This window comes from Phalacrocorax carbo, chromosome 4 (assembly GCF_963921805.1).
Source record: "Phalacrocorax carbo chromosome 4, bPhaCar2.1, whole genome shotgun sequence".
NCBI classification, from domain to species: domain Eukaryota; kingdom Metazoa; phylum Chordata; class Aves; order Suliformes; family Phalacrocoracidae; genus Phalacrocorax; species Phalacrocorax carbo.
In genome coordinates this window covers 41,571,549-41,587,702 of record NC_087516.1, presented here as the reverse complement: position 1 = coordinate 41,587,702, position 16,154 = coordinate 41,571,549, and the positions used below count along the sequence as shown (strand labels likewise).

Here is a 16,154-nt window from a genome sequence, read left to right as displayed (position 1 = left end):
TGTGGTCTTGCTCTTGGTGCACTATCCAGTGCAAACAAATTCAAGACTTTTGTGGGTAGGAGAGATCAGAGGGGAAAGGGTTAGATGACCCTAAAGAACTCCAGGAAAATTTCTGGTGTCTGAGGACTAACAGAAGCTATGGTACCTAACTGATGAGGTTTTATTTACTTTGGAAATACGTAGCATCCTGTCCCTTTGAAACGGTTTAATTTTTCATAGCTATAAGATAATTAAATTTACAACATAGGAAAAAATGCAGAATGACAGCCCTAACGGACTTTCTTATATTACTTGTAAGATCTTTGTATCTTTGTTTTTAAGGTCTATTCCCCTCCTGTATTCCTACATTATGGGAATAGTCTCAATAGAGCCCATAAAAAGAGGAAAACAGTTCAATAAATATATGGTTTAGACAGTCTTGAATGTGGGCACAAAATGATCTAAGACTTGATTTAACCTGAGTTCAGCCACGATACTGAATTATAGCTAGTACATAAAATGAGTCAGAGTGGCACACAGCCCTCGTCCCATGAATATGGTTGGTCATACAAAGATCATAATTCAAAGACATAGTACATCTCTTGTTATTGCTACTGTCAGGGGATTGTGTTGGTTTTTATTGAGTACATAAGTAGCAAAATGGGATGAAACAAGGGATACCTCTTTTTTCTTATTCATAGAGTCATAGAATCATTTAGGCAGGAAAAGACCTTTAAGATCATTGAGTCCAACTGTAGATGAACCATATTTCAGAATTTAATCTGTGTATTCTCCAGTCAACCACAGAGTAGAAGACAAAAACATTTTATGTCTACCTGAATGTCATTCAGTGAAGTTTGATTTTATTTTAACATAATATTATGTACTCTCTGCACTGTGACTTGTTTGCTTATTGCTTTGAATCTATGTGTCAGCCTAATACACTCAAGGGTACTGTGAAACGATTGTCTTTTTGGGTAGTCCATAGCAAATTTCTTGCAATCTTTAATGATGCAAGGTCTGGATCAAGGCCTGTACTGACCACACAAGTCCAAAGAATTGGTAGCTGATATAAGAAGCAATCATAACCTGGCAAGCCCATTTCAGTGAGACCTAGCTTGCAAGCCCCAGCATCACTAAATGTGGCTTATCACCAGTTTTAATTATTGGAGACTAAGTTTTTTTCTCCCTCTCTCCCTGCCAAATGAAATGATCAGATTTTTCCAAAGTGGTGAGTCTGACAAGCTGAGATGTTATATCAAAGACAAAAGGTCAATATTTCTGTTGTAGATGTATTTAGAAAGAGGTTTTTCATTGTTGGGGATTCTTTTATGGTTCTTAATGTGTGTTTCTAGTCAGAAGAAAAAAAGTTCCCAAAGGTGCTGTTTTCTGATATAAACAGAGCCAAGTTACGCAGATAAGAGAATCTATCAACTGCCTTACATTTGCAGCTTAATTTTATTAGGAAGTCAGCTGTCCATTTGCTTCACACTAGTACCCAACTATTAAGATCTTCCTTCATGTCTGTTTTCCTGTTTTCCATTACAAAAACAATCTAATCATGCTAGTTTAAGGCTTACTTTTTAAAAATTGCTTTCCAAGCATAGTTCTTCATAATTAGTTGATATAGAAAACCCACTTGGAAAGGATATTGTTTATAAAACGGCATGCCAAAATGTTAATCTGGCCTTGGGCTGCAGGAACCAGAGGATGGATGAATATCCTGCAGTTGTTTTGGCCATGATTATATCGAGGATGGCAGGTTGCCAGTAGCAACTGCAGTAAAAGGTCCAGAGTGTTAGTGTCTTCCTCTGTGTGATAAAACAGAGAACATTTGCACTTTTGGAACTGTCTCATAGGGGATTTGTGGCAGATTTTGGAGAACTTGAAGTGACAAGAGATGGAAGTAGATAAGCTGCTTGCAGGTTGTATGCCAACCTGTCCTTCTGTTGGCTCCTCCAGGCCTGGCACCACTGACGATTCTTTTGCCCTTCTTTCTAGAACATTTAAAAGAGAAGCTGGAGGAATACATGGTCCGTTTTGCCAAAGTGAGGATTGTACGTACCAAGAAACGAGAAGGGCTGATTCGGACCAGACTGCTAGGAGCCTCGCTGGCTAGAGGAGAAGTCTTGACATTTCTGGATTCTCATTGCGAAGTCAACGTGAATTGGCTGCCTCCCCTGCTTAGTAAGTGTATGAGCATTCACCAGCCATTAAAATTAGAGCATACGGCATAGCTTAAGCAATCAAAGTCATGTCCACAACAAGCAGGACATACACCGTATAGAAGTGTTCGGAGCTGTGCTGCAGTGTCTGAAGAGTCAGTATGAGAGAGAACTCAGAGAAATGCAAGCAGCTCCATTTTATGGTTCCTGTGACTAAAGAACTGATACAATTTTGAAGTATCACTTTGGCCTATTAGAGTTTAGAATTATTATTATTGGAATGTATTTTATTATTACTACCACTAAATACACTGCTAAATCTAGTGTTATGCTATGCCCCTGCTATCCACCTGAAAACTTTTGTTATACAGGTATTGTACTCCTTCCTAGTCCTCCACATTCAATTAAAACAGTTTTTGCTGTAAATGTATCTAAGACCTCAGAGTTAAATCCAACAACAACTGCATTCACAATAGGAAGCTCAGAAAGAATGATTTGCTATTGACTGCTTTGCTGGATTCCAGCTGCAGCTGGCAAAGCTCCATTAGTCAAAGGAATGGAAAGAATCAATTGTTGTAGTCTAGGATTTCACTTTGGGAAGCAATGTCCCCTTTCCTACAAATGTCTCCTTTTCTACCTGACTACATACAAAGCATAGGTGCTTTGCAAAGTGAGTGCTTTTTTGCTAGCGAAACCAAAGAAAAATTCCGAGTTTTCTATTGAAGAAATTTGTATTAATTAAAAGAGTATGTCATAAGCACTTGACAGGGTAGGATTTCCCCAATTAATGGTTATTATTTCTTGAATATTGTTGCTAGGACTGGTTTGGCCACACAATAAGCTGATAAAGCATTTGCAGCCAAGAAGATATGCTGTTCTGCTAATGAACTGTCACTTGAGACCAAAACCAATACTAGTAACTAGTTTTTTCTTCAGATCAGTAACAAGATAATGTACAAAATTTCAAACGTACATCCTTTCTAGCTTACCTATCAAATCACACATACGGTCTATCCCCTTGTTACCACTTTGCCTTTAATCAAAACATCAGCCTTTTTAAAAATAACCTCTGTGTCTTCACATAAAGCCCAAATGGCATAAGGGAGCAGAGGGAAATATAAGTTTCAACAGCCTTTCACAAGCAGCTCTGATAAGTAGCCATTAAACACTCTGGCATATTCTACAGCCACCTTTCCTCTGCTTTCTGATTTTGCCCCACCATGCATAATACATTGCCACTAATGAAGAAATCTCAGGAAGATTCTCACTCTTGTCCTCTGAAATCTTTTGCTAAGTTGCTGCAGATGAGACATAACCCTTCTATTTTGCTACCTTAGACATGGGAAAATTGCAAGTTGCAAAACCAGCTCCCTTGCTTTCTTGTCTGAAATGAAAGTACTAGCTGGGTTTCACACTATAAAAACTGAAGAAGAAATAAAATGGTCACAAAATATTCATATTTGCAGTTAGGTTTTCATTGGGTATTGAACTGATAATCACAACCCTCAGCCTCAAGCTATAAAACTGGAAAGATGAGAGAAGCTTCATCGGGGACCAAGTCCCAGTTCTCCTTAGTTCTCAGTGGAATGAGGTCTTTCTTGTTCCACATACAGTAGAAATACCCCTATCTAACCAGCCAGAGGATCTAGAAATTAAGCTTGTGAACACTGGAGCTCAGGATCAATAGGCTTTATTTTGAAAGAAAAAGTAGAGCATTACATGAAGAAGGACAAATAGAGAATGAATACACAGGCAGTATATTTAAGGATGCCCTGTGCCCTGTTTTCCAAAAGGGATGAGAGAACTTTCTCATAACCTTTAGGTGGTAAATATTTACTATACTGAAAACAGATGGCACCTAGCTACCAATAATAGTAAAGTTAATATATTTTTGTAAGTATTTATCTAAAGATCTATCTTCATTCGCTCAGCACTGCATTTGACTGAATGTCATTCAAGGAAACCAAAACGGAGGATATACTGGGTACTTCTTCCTTTGAAGCTGCCCTATTTTAACTCTGATTTTATATGTCACGCCTAGTGCAAAGTCCTCAATAAGACCCCAGTTCAGCCCTGCTCTGGAGTGAAGACTGCCAGTCTTTGCTGAGATGGGCAGTGGTTTCCACTGTTCCAAACCATTTTGGTTTGGTTTGTTTTTTTCCAGAATGAGACCTTGCAAGTTGCAGGGAACCAAGACCAATCACCTAAAGATGGTTCTCAAAGTTATTTAGGCATCTAACTTATATTTTAATAATTTTCTATCACTTCTTAGACCAAAGGATACTGAGTTACTTCATTACTTGTTAGGTATCTGAATAGTTTTGTGGAGCTGAGCCTTAGTTGTTTTCAGTTGCAGTCCTTTGTTTTGTTTTGTTTTGTTTTGCTTTAAAAACAGGTGCAAAATGGCTTTTCATTATTTTTTTAAGCTTTGTTCAATATCTTTCTGTAGCTTAAATGAGTTTCTAAACTGAGACAAGCCACTGTGAGATCTCGGAGAGTTTTGCCTGATGTTCACTGAGCAGGCAGCTGTACTCATGTAAAAATGTTAGCAAATACAGCTGTTTGTTATCACTCCTCGGCAGTATAAATCCAGCAGAAGAAAGATGTGACGTGGGCTCCAGCTGCTGCGGTTGAGAGTCTAGTGTAGAGTGAAGTTGCAGTTATTGCAGGTAAGAAACTAAGCAGCAAACCAGCTGAAAGATGCAGGCACATCTTTCCTTCTGCTGGTGTTGCCGCAGGAGCAGTAAGAGGGGAGATGGACAATAGCTCATTAGTGCCATGGGCTACCAGAACTAGGTTGGTCAAAACAGCTTTTTTTCCTGACCAAGACTTAAAACTGTATTATGCAAAAATCATGCTTAGCAAGTTATCTAGGCATCTGCTAGCTATAGCTGTCCATCTCCACAACATTTCATGATGCATTACCTGCCAATGGGGAGACTGAGAGTGCAACACTTATGACAGCTCAGATAACAAGATAATTTGCTGAGCCACTCAAATATGGTCACTATCTGTAATCGCATATATTTAAGTAGGAAAATAAGAGTATTTGCAATGTGGCTTTGGTACTTTAACCAGGCCAATTTGAAGGAAGCACTTGAAATTAAAGGGGTGCATCTTTCCCATAAAGATAAAACCTAGATTTTTGAGATAGTGATTTATCCAATATTGAAAACATATGTTTATTGTCACATGTGCATACTCTGACTGATAGTAGAAATTCTGAATTCAACTATGTATGTATATATTGCTTAAAATTATTAGGGAGAATGCTCTGAGCAATGTTCCCTCTTGACCCTATGCTTTCCCTCAAATCTTCAGGATTTTTACATGTACAATGATGCTTATCTGCCTGTTTTTCCCTTTACCAGCAGCATACGTGCATTGGAATAATGCATGGAAATTTTCAGACCAGTAGGAATTTGTGAGAGAATGATGAATAAAGGCAACAGAAAAGAAACTGTAAAGCTTTTCACCTTTGACTTTCAGATGCTTGCCTTAGGAGTGTGTGAGAGGAAGAGCAGTGGCTGGAAAAGGCAGCAGCATGTTCACATCTGTAAAGCTATGATGCTAGCATTCCTGTGAAATGTAAGCTAGCCCTACAGCCTTTTTTCTGTTTCCTAAATTCATACAGGGGCTAAATTTGAGCCTAAGAAGTGCGTATGCAAAATTCATTATTTTAGGCATACTGAAAGAAATATTGAGGCTGCAAGTTTGATTACTCTGCCTTTTGGTGTGCACATCTACAAACACCCTCGTTTCTTCAAAAGTCAAGATCTTCCTGTGGTTCCTCCTCATCTCCGAAACATTTTTGGGGCTGAGAAGTAAGTTCTGCAGATACACACAAGAACAGACAAGTAAGCATCATGTTACTTGCAAAATCTTGCAGAGTAGTGGGAAGGAAGACTGGGAGTGAGTTTAAGCATTGCTCAAATAATTTTCTCCCTGGCTAACTCTGCATGTGATTTGGAGATTTGTCTGTTTGGAGATTCCATCTGTTTAAAGGCAGCAGCTTTTACAGATGAAGAGAAGGATGCTAATGTATTATGAGTCTACCTTTGACCTGCTCCAGCCAAATCAATTCCCTTTAGTTTCTCTCCTCCAATCAATTTAGAAGGGGGGATCAGAGACAGATTATTATAAACCCTATAACTATTAGCAGGACCATCACAGGAAAGAGATTATGTAAAAATGACTTTACATAATGATTACAGATAACACTACACAGTATACCAGTGAATGTAATTATATTTGGCAATAGCAACAGTAATGCAGCCATTATGTCTGAGATGAGTTTCCTATAATTTTGTAAGAGCCTGCGCTTTAAATTTATTTCACTATTAAAGGATAAGGATGTAAAAACCTGCTGAACTTCCAGGCACAGTAATTTCTTACTAGCAGTCAGCATTGTTCCCCCATTTGGATAGCCTGTAAACAACAACTGAGAATAAATAGGAAAACTGCAGAGGTATTGCTAACATAATCTTTTTTTCTTAATTTTAATCCTTCAGAAGCAGGGAAGCAGAATCTGTATTATTAATCATTGCACCAGTATTACCTGCCTCCCTCTCTAAATGTTCATTCCACACTCAGCCCTCTGATTTTGTTTTTAGGGTATTGTCAAACACCAGTGAAATCTAATCCTTAAAAACAAAAAGAAGTTTTCTACCTAGGCCCTACAATATGTTACATTTTGTAAAGGATCTAGGCTACCATTTGGAGAAGAAGCTTTATTATACTTGCTATTTTGAGTTTTGGGTTTTTTTCAAGGGTTTGTAGATAGTTTTTCTACTGTCCTTTCATGCCAACGCAGCTACATATTTTCCCTCTCCTTCTTCATTTTAAACCATTATTCTTCTGTCTAATTCTTGCAGCTGGAATATCTTCTTTAATTTTCTTTCTTTTCTGAGGAGCTCTACAGGATTAAGCAATAGGATTTACCAAAGGAGACTCAGGCCCACCCTGCTCTTATACTAGAGATAGGAATTTCATTTAGCCTCACAGTTCTAATTTAAAAAAAAAAAAAAGAAAAAGGAAAAAAGAAACTCCTTTCTTTAGAAAACAGGTGAGTAAGAATAGTACTGTGGGGCCTTCTTTATATCGCTGTTTTGTTCCTCATGTTGGAGTTTGCCTTTAATTTGTAGTATTTGATCTCAAAGCTGATGCACATTAGAGCCACAGGAACAGCATCTGAATGGTTGCAAGAGCCAAGATTCACATTAGGGAACACAAATCTCTCTCGCAGGAGCTTGCCATACACACTCCCCACAGCTGAAGGAGTATTTTTACATTTTGCTTGCTGGCTTGTTCCGTAGCTGACAGATTAGGGACAGCTCAGAGTAGCAAAGTGACAGAGATATAGATGACTGGACTCCTGTGGATCTCACAGGGATATGCCTCCCTTTAAAGAACTGTAAATGCTTCTAATCATTGCCCAACTGCATTAAGTCCACTTTAGATAAAGGTCTGATACAGGTTTGAAAAATGAAATGATTTGGGGGCCATAGGGAACAAAGCAAGAAATCTTCAAACATCAGAAAACCTGTGGGATTCGCTTTGGAGTAATATGATAGATGGCTTGACTAGACATGCCGTTTCCTATTTTCTACTTTCATTTTTCAGACCAGATTGCACTAAACCACAAAACCATCGTGTGTCCTATGATCGATGTCATTGACCACAATCACTTTGGCTACGAGGCACAGGCGGGGGATGCCATGCGAGGAGCTTTTGACTGGGAAATGTACTACAAAAGAATACCAATTCCTCCAGAGCTCCAGAGAGCTGATCCCAGCGACCCCTTTGAGTAAGTAGCAATAAAGGGGAGAGTGGGAACATGAATCAGAACAAGCAAAGAAGGTAACTGTAGCAGAAGAATCCAAGGCCAGAAATTTCCATGTAGGCCACTTTGTACTAATGAAAGGTAGTAAAAGCAAACAGGTTCTATACAGGTTTATAAAATCCCCAAACAAGGAAAAAGATCATGGCAACAAGTTGCAGAATTCACAAGCTGTGCCTGGAAACAAAAATCTTCCCAATCTTTCCAGGCCCAGTGGTTGTGCATAAAAGAAACAGGCACATACTTGTAGTTAAGAGAAAGTACTGGCATCAGACAAGGAGTGAATGTGACTGCAGTTATCCTGTTTGCTCCACAGAGCACTTCCTGAACAGACTTTAGTTTAATGTTTTCTTTACTGGAGATGGGTGCAATACATGCATCAATAGCTGAGTCCACATTCTGTAAGCAGATGCTTTGTTTACGCCTGGTGATATTGCTACTGTATATGTATCGCTGTAACTTAAACACAGGGCTGTCAAACCTGAACAGTGTCAAGCTGATCAGTAAATAATTTTTGATAAGCCAGCCTCTGATCCCTGTGTTGTATAGATCAGCTCATGCACGGGAATGATCTTCTACCCTTCACAAAGGTAGATCCTTTTTTCTTTTCTTCTAATTATACTCATGTAAGGGTCAGCTGGGATTAATCTGCATCAGCAGAGAGAGGACAGACAGACAGAAATGGTTCAGTGTGGCAAAGTCTCCAGGTCTCTCATGTGGTGTGCATCCCAGCAGGGCTGGCAGCAGGACTGGCTCTGATGCTGTCAGTAGCCCTGGCTGAAACTCCATGCTGCAGGTTTTGGCAGTTTGAAATCTCAGCATTTTCCCCACCCCAAAACAAAACCTGGAAACAACAGCAACAGAAAACCTGCATCTCTGTCCCAGACTCTGCACTATTTTGAATTAATGGATCTGATTCATGCAGAAATTGACCCTTATATCCAGGGAATGACCAGCTCTGTACAGGGAGAACTGCGGCATTCGGTGGCTTGTTTTCATTATTCTCTCATTCCCTTTTACTTATCTCCATCTAGGCCTATCAGCCTTCATCTTGCCTTGGTGTAAGTGCTGATGAAGTACCTTCCATCACACCTGCCAGTGTGACCACTCCACACATAGATGCAGGTAGTTCAATCACATAACCCTCCAGAGTTGCTAGAGCCGCCGTTGTTCTTCCACAAGTCTTCTTGGTCCTCTGAGCAGAAGCTGATGCTTGCTGAAAGTCACCTAACATGTCATATTGTTTGGTTCAGTGTTCAAAGTGTGTATAAGTAAAACTTATATATTGCCAATGTAGCTACAGGGTTGCTTATCAGCCATTTCACACATTTGCAGTTTGTAGTATGCATCTCTCAAAGACAAGAGAGGCCTGAAGAGGAAGTATTCATAGGAAACTTTCTAGAACAGACGAGGCTTTGTGCAGTACAGAACAGATGTGGTGGTTTTGCATGAACTGTTGTTAGTATGGCAGCAGTTGATACCCACCTTGCCCTGCCTGCATTCATAAGACACACAGATGAATGGCTTTGCAAGGAACAACATATGGGACAATGCAACCTTCTAATCTCTTATAATCTGGGTAGCCATCTCCCCAGAAAGGCGGAAAGGTTTCCCAGTTCTTACACAAATTAGTGAGTGTCTTCCTTTGTTTTCCCCATCATAGGATCTGCATCAGAGCGATGCAGGTGGAAAAGCAACTTTGCACATAGAACCACCACGTCTGTCCCTACACATGACAGCAGGATTGAAGGCTGGCTGACCTAAGACAGTATCTTTGCTCAAAAGTACCCTCTGCCTAGAATGGCAAGGGTACAGAAGTGTGTTAAATAATCACTATGAATTTTGCTTAGGGGAGGAATTATTTTCTAATTCAAAGTCAGTACTGCTTTTCTCATAGGGCCTTCTCTGTTGACACCTTGGGCTTTTAATACCTTGCTTACAAGTACGGTAAATGTTACAAACCATTTTAGATGTCAGTAATTTAATTGACCAAGACAGCTTCTATAGAATTTAAAAGACAGAGCAGTTTTCCTTTAGGTGCATATACACTAAAACTAGAAATGGCTTCAGCCAGCACTATAATTATTACATTACTCTTTTGTAAGCAGTAGGGATTTTTTTTTTTATTTAGGTTAAATATTTTACTATTGGTATCCTAATAGCTTTATTTCTTGCCAGAAGCATCAGATCTGAGCTGATCCTTAATGAACTGGAAAATTGCCAGTGTTTTTAGTAGAACACCAGCACATAATGGGTACGTGATCCAAAAATTGCACTGACAAGTTTTCCCCCTCACTTAAAATGCTAACTCAGTACGTGTGGTAAGCAGAAGAGGTCGCACTGGCCTTAGAAATAATGTACATAAACCCAGATCAAACTACAGAAGACCTAAGAGCAGTCATTGTATTATCTGAATGATATGTTTGCTTTCCATCTGCATATCAAATCGTAATATCAAAATACTGCTGCAGCAGATATCAGCAGTGTGTTTGCTGTTGACACAGCAAACTGAAGTGTTGTCAGGTAGGCTTTTGGTGTGACAGTAGCATGGAGCTTACTGAGCACCAATGCCAGCTGAGCTAGTGTTTCTGGAATTAATTTTCCCCACTTATTTTTATTTTTTTTTAGCTCTGGTCAGTGTTTGACAGGCACTCTCCTGTTGGACTACATGTATCTGGATGCAGTCTTTCAGTTCAAAATCCCTCTTGTGAAAAATCTAGACAGTGTCATCCATCTGTGGTGTGAGCATGAGCATGTTTTATTGTTCATATACCTGCAGTGTCACTCAGGCAGCATCCTTACCCTCTGCTGTGACAGAACTTGGAGCTTCATTCCAGATCTCAGCTTTTCCTGATGTACACCCACACTCATTCTCAGGCCCTCTGCAGTTGTTCACAATGAGTAGCTTTACACCAAGATTTGGCTTGATGTTTGTGACTTTAGGGCTGTATAACACTCTCAGAAGCTTCCAGCCTGCCCAGTGTCAAATTCAGGTCCATATGACATACTAGCACCAACCTGGGAGTCACATAACAAATTTAAAGCTGCATTTGGATCAGGCTGCATTTATCTACAAAATTTATCATTTTGGTTCACATGTAGTTTGTCACTGGCCACGCCAAGTTTCCTGTAGTTTTCACTGAACCAAACTCTAGCTGTATAAAACGTATTTTCAATCAAAGCTCCTGTGTGAATTATTGGATATTGCTCTATGCTCGTTGTAGCGTTTAGAAAGGTTTAACAACTATTCCATAAATGGATCTCATGTAGCCTTTGAGATTAGCTATTTTTCTGAAAGATCTGTGTTGCTGTTTTTCAGGATATGTTGAATCCTTAGAGGCATAGAAATTGGACTTCACCCCTGATAATGTTGCCTTCCGATCCAGAGACTAAATCTGTGACCTTGTTGATTTCCCTTTTTCCTGTGCCACAGAAACAACAGAAATTTTATACTATATTCAACTGATCTGTCACACTTGCAGTTCATCACAGTTGGCTGTAGTGATTTTTCTCTTGCAATTCATGTATAACTACCCCAATATATTCTGAAGGGGACTTCATGCTATTTTCCACTGATGCATTCAGGTTTGCGTAAACAGCACAGAGCAAATTGGTGTTCTGATGTATTGTGGGAAATTATCAGACAATCATGAAATCGTTATCATGTCACGATGATGCTCATTGTCTTGATCCCAGGGTCAATGATCATTCAGCAGAATTTGAGACGAAATCTCCTTCTAGACTTGTGGCAAGGATTACTTTGGCTTATTATCTCTCGCTGGTTTGTTTCCTCTGTCATGGCAGAGGTTTGGGAGCATGCCCTTATGGGATATATGGGTTTGGGACATAAAAGCATGCTTTTGTGTGGCTGTTTCTGTCTGTGGTGCAAGCACTCTAGTCTCTGAAGGAGTTTGCCTAACTCAAGCGATTGCCACTTAAACTAATAGGATAACCCTGTTACTATAATGGACTGTGATATACAGCATGTCAGTTTATATGATTTAATAGCCTGTCTGGGCTAAAAGCTCTGTGGAAGTTTAAAGCAGAGCTTTGATATGCTCAAGCCTGCTGGGGATGACTGCTCTTTATTTCCTGGCAGCACTTACATTGCATCAATTCATGTTATCACATGCCCAATCTGAAAACGGGCATCAGTGTCCATACATGCCAGCAGCAACATATTTTTAACCAGACAGGAAAACATCAACATTTCAACTGAAAAAATTATTTGGAAAAACCACAAAGTAAGAGAGAGGATTAATATAGCGCAGATCAGTTAGGGGAGGAAAGGGCTGCAGCTCCTCAGAGCAGTTTCATGGTGGTGTAACTTTATGATACAGGAGGGAGGGAAAGGTGTGGGTGAGACCTAACAGCATTGCTATTGAATTGCAACTCAGGGTGAGAGAAATGTTGTGCTACTTAATGGATGCCAAGACTTCTACCACCTAACTGGAAAAGTTAGTGGTTTTTTGGTATACAACCACTCCTTGCTCTCCAAGGGTTCCTTTCTATGATGGCCTGTTTGCCTTCCAACATAGTGCCGTTATCCCCAGACCTCCCTGAAAGGAGACAAAGCTGGAGAATCATGTAATTCTAGCAAAGGACCAGAACAGTAGTTTGGCAAATACTGGGCTAGCCAAAGAAGTAGAAGCAAGTTTCTAACCTCTTTTTAGTTCTTGTACTCAGTTTCCCGTTTATAAAATAAGAATAGAATCACCCCACCATTGTAAGGCTACTTTGGGTATGAGTCTGGCAGAGGTTATAGAATTGAGGTCTCACAGTAATTGGATCCATTTATGGAGTCTCACAGTAATAGGGGCCATTTATGATTTATTGATGTACCTTTTGGTAAAATTTTGGACGTAGTCAAGGGATGAAAATAGGTGATCAGTACCTTTTTCTCTTGCCTTGCATCACAGACTCTCAACCTTGGATGTAACGTATGACCTTAATGTAGCCAGATGTGTGGTCGATTGGAAGATTATCTGGTACTTCCTGTTGTGTAATGTGTAAAATGATATTATTATTATGATGATGATGACGATGATGATGACGATGATGATGATGCAAGCTGTTGTCAGTGTGCTCTTTTATTTGAATATGACATACTCTCAGAAATACTGTCTTTTTCTGCAGCCTCTTACTTTCAGTATTTATATATACTTTTAACAACATGTTGGTGCAAAGGAAATCTTTGCTAAGACTACATTTCAAAACTGACAAGTACTTTTACAATTTTATGATCATTTTCTGAAGTTTAGAAAGTGCTTTGGACAATGATTTCTGTTCTATAGCTCCCAGTGCTTTACAGTCTGTGTCTTTTATGGCTGATTTCTGCCTATAAACATATTCATAAAACCTCTCACAACCAGAAACAATTGTCTCTTTTTTTTTTTTTCTTTTTTAAAGCCTGACTATAATGTAGTGTTTTGAACTGTGCTGCAGGAATGTTTGATGCAAAGGCATTATTCTACAGAGAAGCAGTCTCCAACCAGTGTGAGTTTGTGTAATTTAAGGTCTTGATTTATTTTTTTGACAAGCTATGGTCTGTGGAAGACTGTGAGTGGACATAACAAAGTGGAGATAACAGCAGCTTTTACAAACTGCCATCCACCTGTGGCACCAAGAATTTTTTCAATGAAAAATGCAGACACTAGCACCATTTATGAGTGAAAATATGAATATTCAATCATTTTCTCCTGCCTTTGGTTGGATTTCAATGTAGAGGCTCTGTACAACCAGTATAGGAGACACAGGGAATGTAACCAGTCAGGATTAAAAAAAAAAAACTAAACCAAAACGAACAAAAAATCAAACAAACCTAAAACCATCAAAGATAAGAACTTGCTGCTGTTATAATTTTTATAACTTCACAATAATCACTCAAGCAATTGGTTGAGTCCTACAGACTAGTTGAATTGGATAGATTCAGGTTTGATACACAACTTTTCACTTGAATGTTGCTAGTCACTCATGCTTCTCAGAACAAATAGGAACAAATTTTGTTCATAATGCCTTGATGCTGCAGTGCCAAAGTAGCTATGCTTTTTCTGCTTCTGTGGAAACTCGTATTTCCAATTTTCTTTCACATTTGGAGCTTCATGGTTAGAATGTAAACATCGTGAATGTAATGTTTCTAGCGCTGTTAGCCTGCTACTTCACACAAGTATTAACTTTAGAGCTTGACAGTCTATATGCCCATATGCTGGGGCAGATTCATAGAGTGGGTCACCAAAACTACCAGCAATTAGAAAACTAAATGGTTTCTGGACATGAATTTAGTATTTCTTTACATAAAGAAAAAGACTGGGATGGTGGCCAGGAAGAAGACAGAGATATGTTGCTCGATGATTACAGGCGAGCTATTTAACACTGTCAACCTCCTATTGATACAGATGACTTGGCTTTCAAAATTATGAAATCATGCCGGAACAATTTTCCATGAAGAAAGAGAAATCACACTTTTAAAATAATTATTTTTCTATTTTTAATTTTATATTTTCAAGCCCTTTTCTCTAGAACTTTCATGCAGAATTTGGTGACACCTATTGGTCCTAAGAAACAGAAAACCAGCACCCTTTTCTTACATTTTATAGTGTTTACCAGCATAAAGTTGGACTGACATCTGCATCCACTTCCATTTCTGTTTGTTCGTTGTTGTGGGTTTTCTAAAGAATGACCTATTGCTATCTAAAGCCCATGTCTGTGCTACAGTTGCATCCAACAGAAGAGAGAACAAAGACTAAAACCAATGACTAATTTTGTCTGACCCCTCAGTGTGCCGAATAGCATCCAAATCTGTACATTGATGCAAGTTCCATACATGCTCGTTGGCTCAAGGTTACTAATACTCTCTAGCGTCTGTCCAGAATGAGCAGTTGGGGTTGAGGTGTGTGTGTCATTTCCCCCTTCCTCTACAGGGTCTGCCAGATACTCTGGAGTATCACAATGCTTTTCTTCCTTTCCCCTCCAATGCCCATGTTTTTTTTTTTCAGAGGCAGCGATCAAGTAAGCATGGCATAGAAGCATCATCACCAGCCAATATATAACTTCTGATTTTTTGCCTACATAGAATAATTCTGCCTGTCTAGCTATCTTGGCATAGGACCCCCTTAGCCCTGAGGTGAAGAGATTTTTCTGGCTTCCACCCTGAAGAAATTAAGCTGCCAATGCAACGTGCTGGAAGCATGAAAATAAGGGGCTGGGAGGAAATTTACATACAGCCAGTGTTTCAGTGCTATTCTTATAATATCTAATGAGAAACTTTCTTGCCCCTTTAACACCTTTATATTTTGTCATGTACCTTGGGAGAAGACCCTTTAAGTACTTGAGGACTCATGTCAGATCAGTTCATTGTTCATTTTCAAGTAAATTATCTTACTTTTTTCAGTCGCTCTTAGTAAGTCATGTTTTCTAGATCTCTGATTATTATCTTTGCTCTCCTCTGGACTTTTTCCACACTGAGAGCAGATACTGAACCAGCGAAAGCCTTATCATTGCCTAGGAGGATAGGCAGTGACTTTGCCTGTCTCAGAGGCTATGTTCCTGTTTATATTTCCTTGACATTGTTGATTCATGCCAGGCTTGTGCTGTGGTGTAACCGCCACATCATTTTCTGCAGAACTGGTATCTAGCCAAGTATTCATCAACCTCCGCTTGTAATTCAGATTTTACATGTTCGAAGGCAAGGCATTTGTCTTCGTGTCTACTTGAAGTGCCATGTCCAAAAAGGTGATCTGTCTTCATTATCCCTAGATCAGTATAATACTTTGTTACTGAACATTTTTAATTTTATCCTGTTTGCCTTGGTTTACTTCATTCCTCCAGTTTGCTAAGATTTTTTTAATTCTGATTAACCCTCCAATTTTTACAGCCCATCACAATGTTATCTGAGCTCTATTTGAGGTTCATGTAAATGGCAAACCCTCTTCTAAATCCTGATTGTAAGAATGTCTGTTTGGTCCATGCCAGAAATCAAGATAGGCAGAGTCTCTGGCTTTCCAGCAATACATCCAGTGGTTCCTCCCTTTTCTCAGCCAGAAATGCAGCATGTACCGCTTCTGAGGCCCTGGAAAATTTGTCAGACTTGGAAGCTTTCCTTACTGCTGAGCAAACTTTTATAAAATGATACACAAGACTTCCTCCACATGCCCTGGATGGCATCAGATTTA

At 39.3% G+C, this 16,154-nt stretch overlaps 1 protein-coding gene across 2 annotated transcripts in view; it reads left to right on the top strand.

The window, feature by feature from the left end:
• Positions 1-16,154, top strand: part of GALNTL6 (polypeptide N-acetylgalactosaminyltransferase like 6) — a 497,632-nt gene that overhangs the window by 397,491 nt on the left and 83,987 nt on the right. For both annotated transcript variants that reach the window (XM_064449716.1, XM_064449717.1), the window contains exons 5-6: positions 1,981-2,166; positions 7,767-7,950. In XM_064449716.1, coding sequence (XP_064305786.1) covers positions 1,981-2,166; positions 7,767-7,950 — 370 coding nt within the window. The remainder of the gene's footprint in view (positions 1-1,980; positions 2,167-7,766; positions 7,951-16,154) is intronic.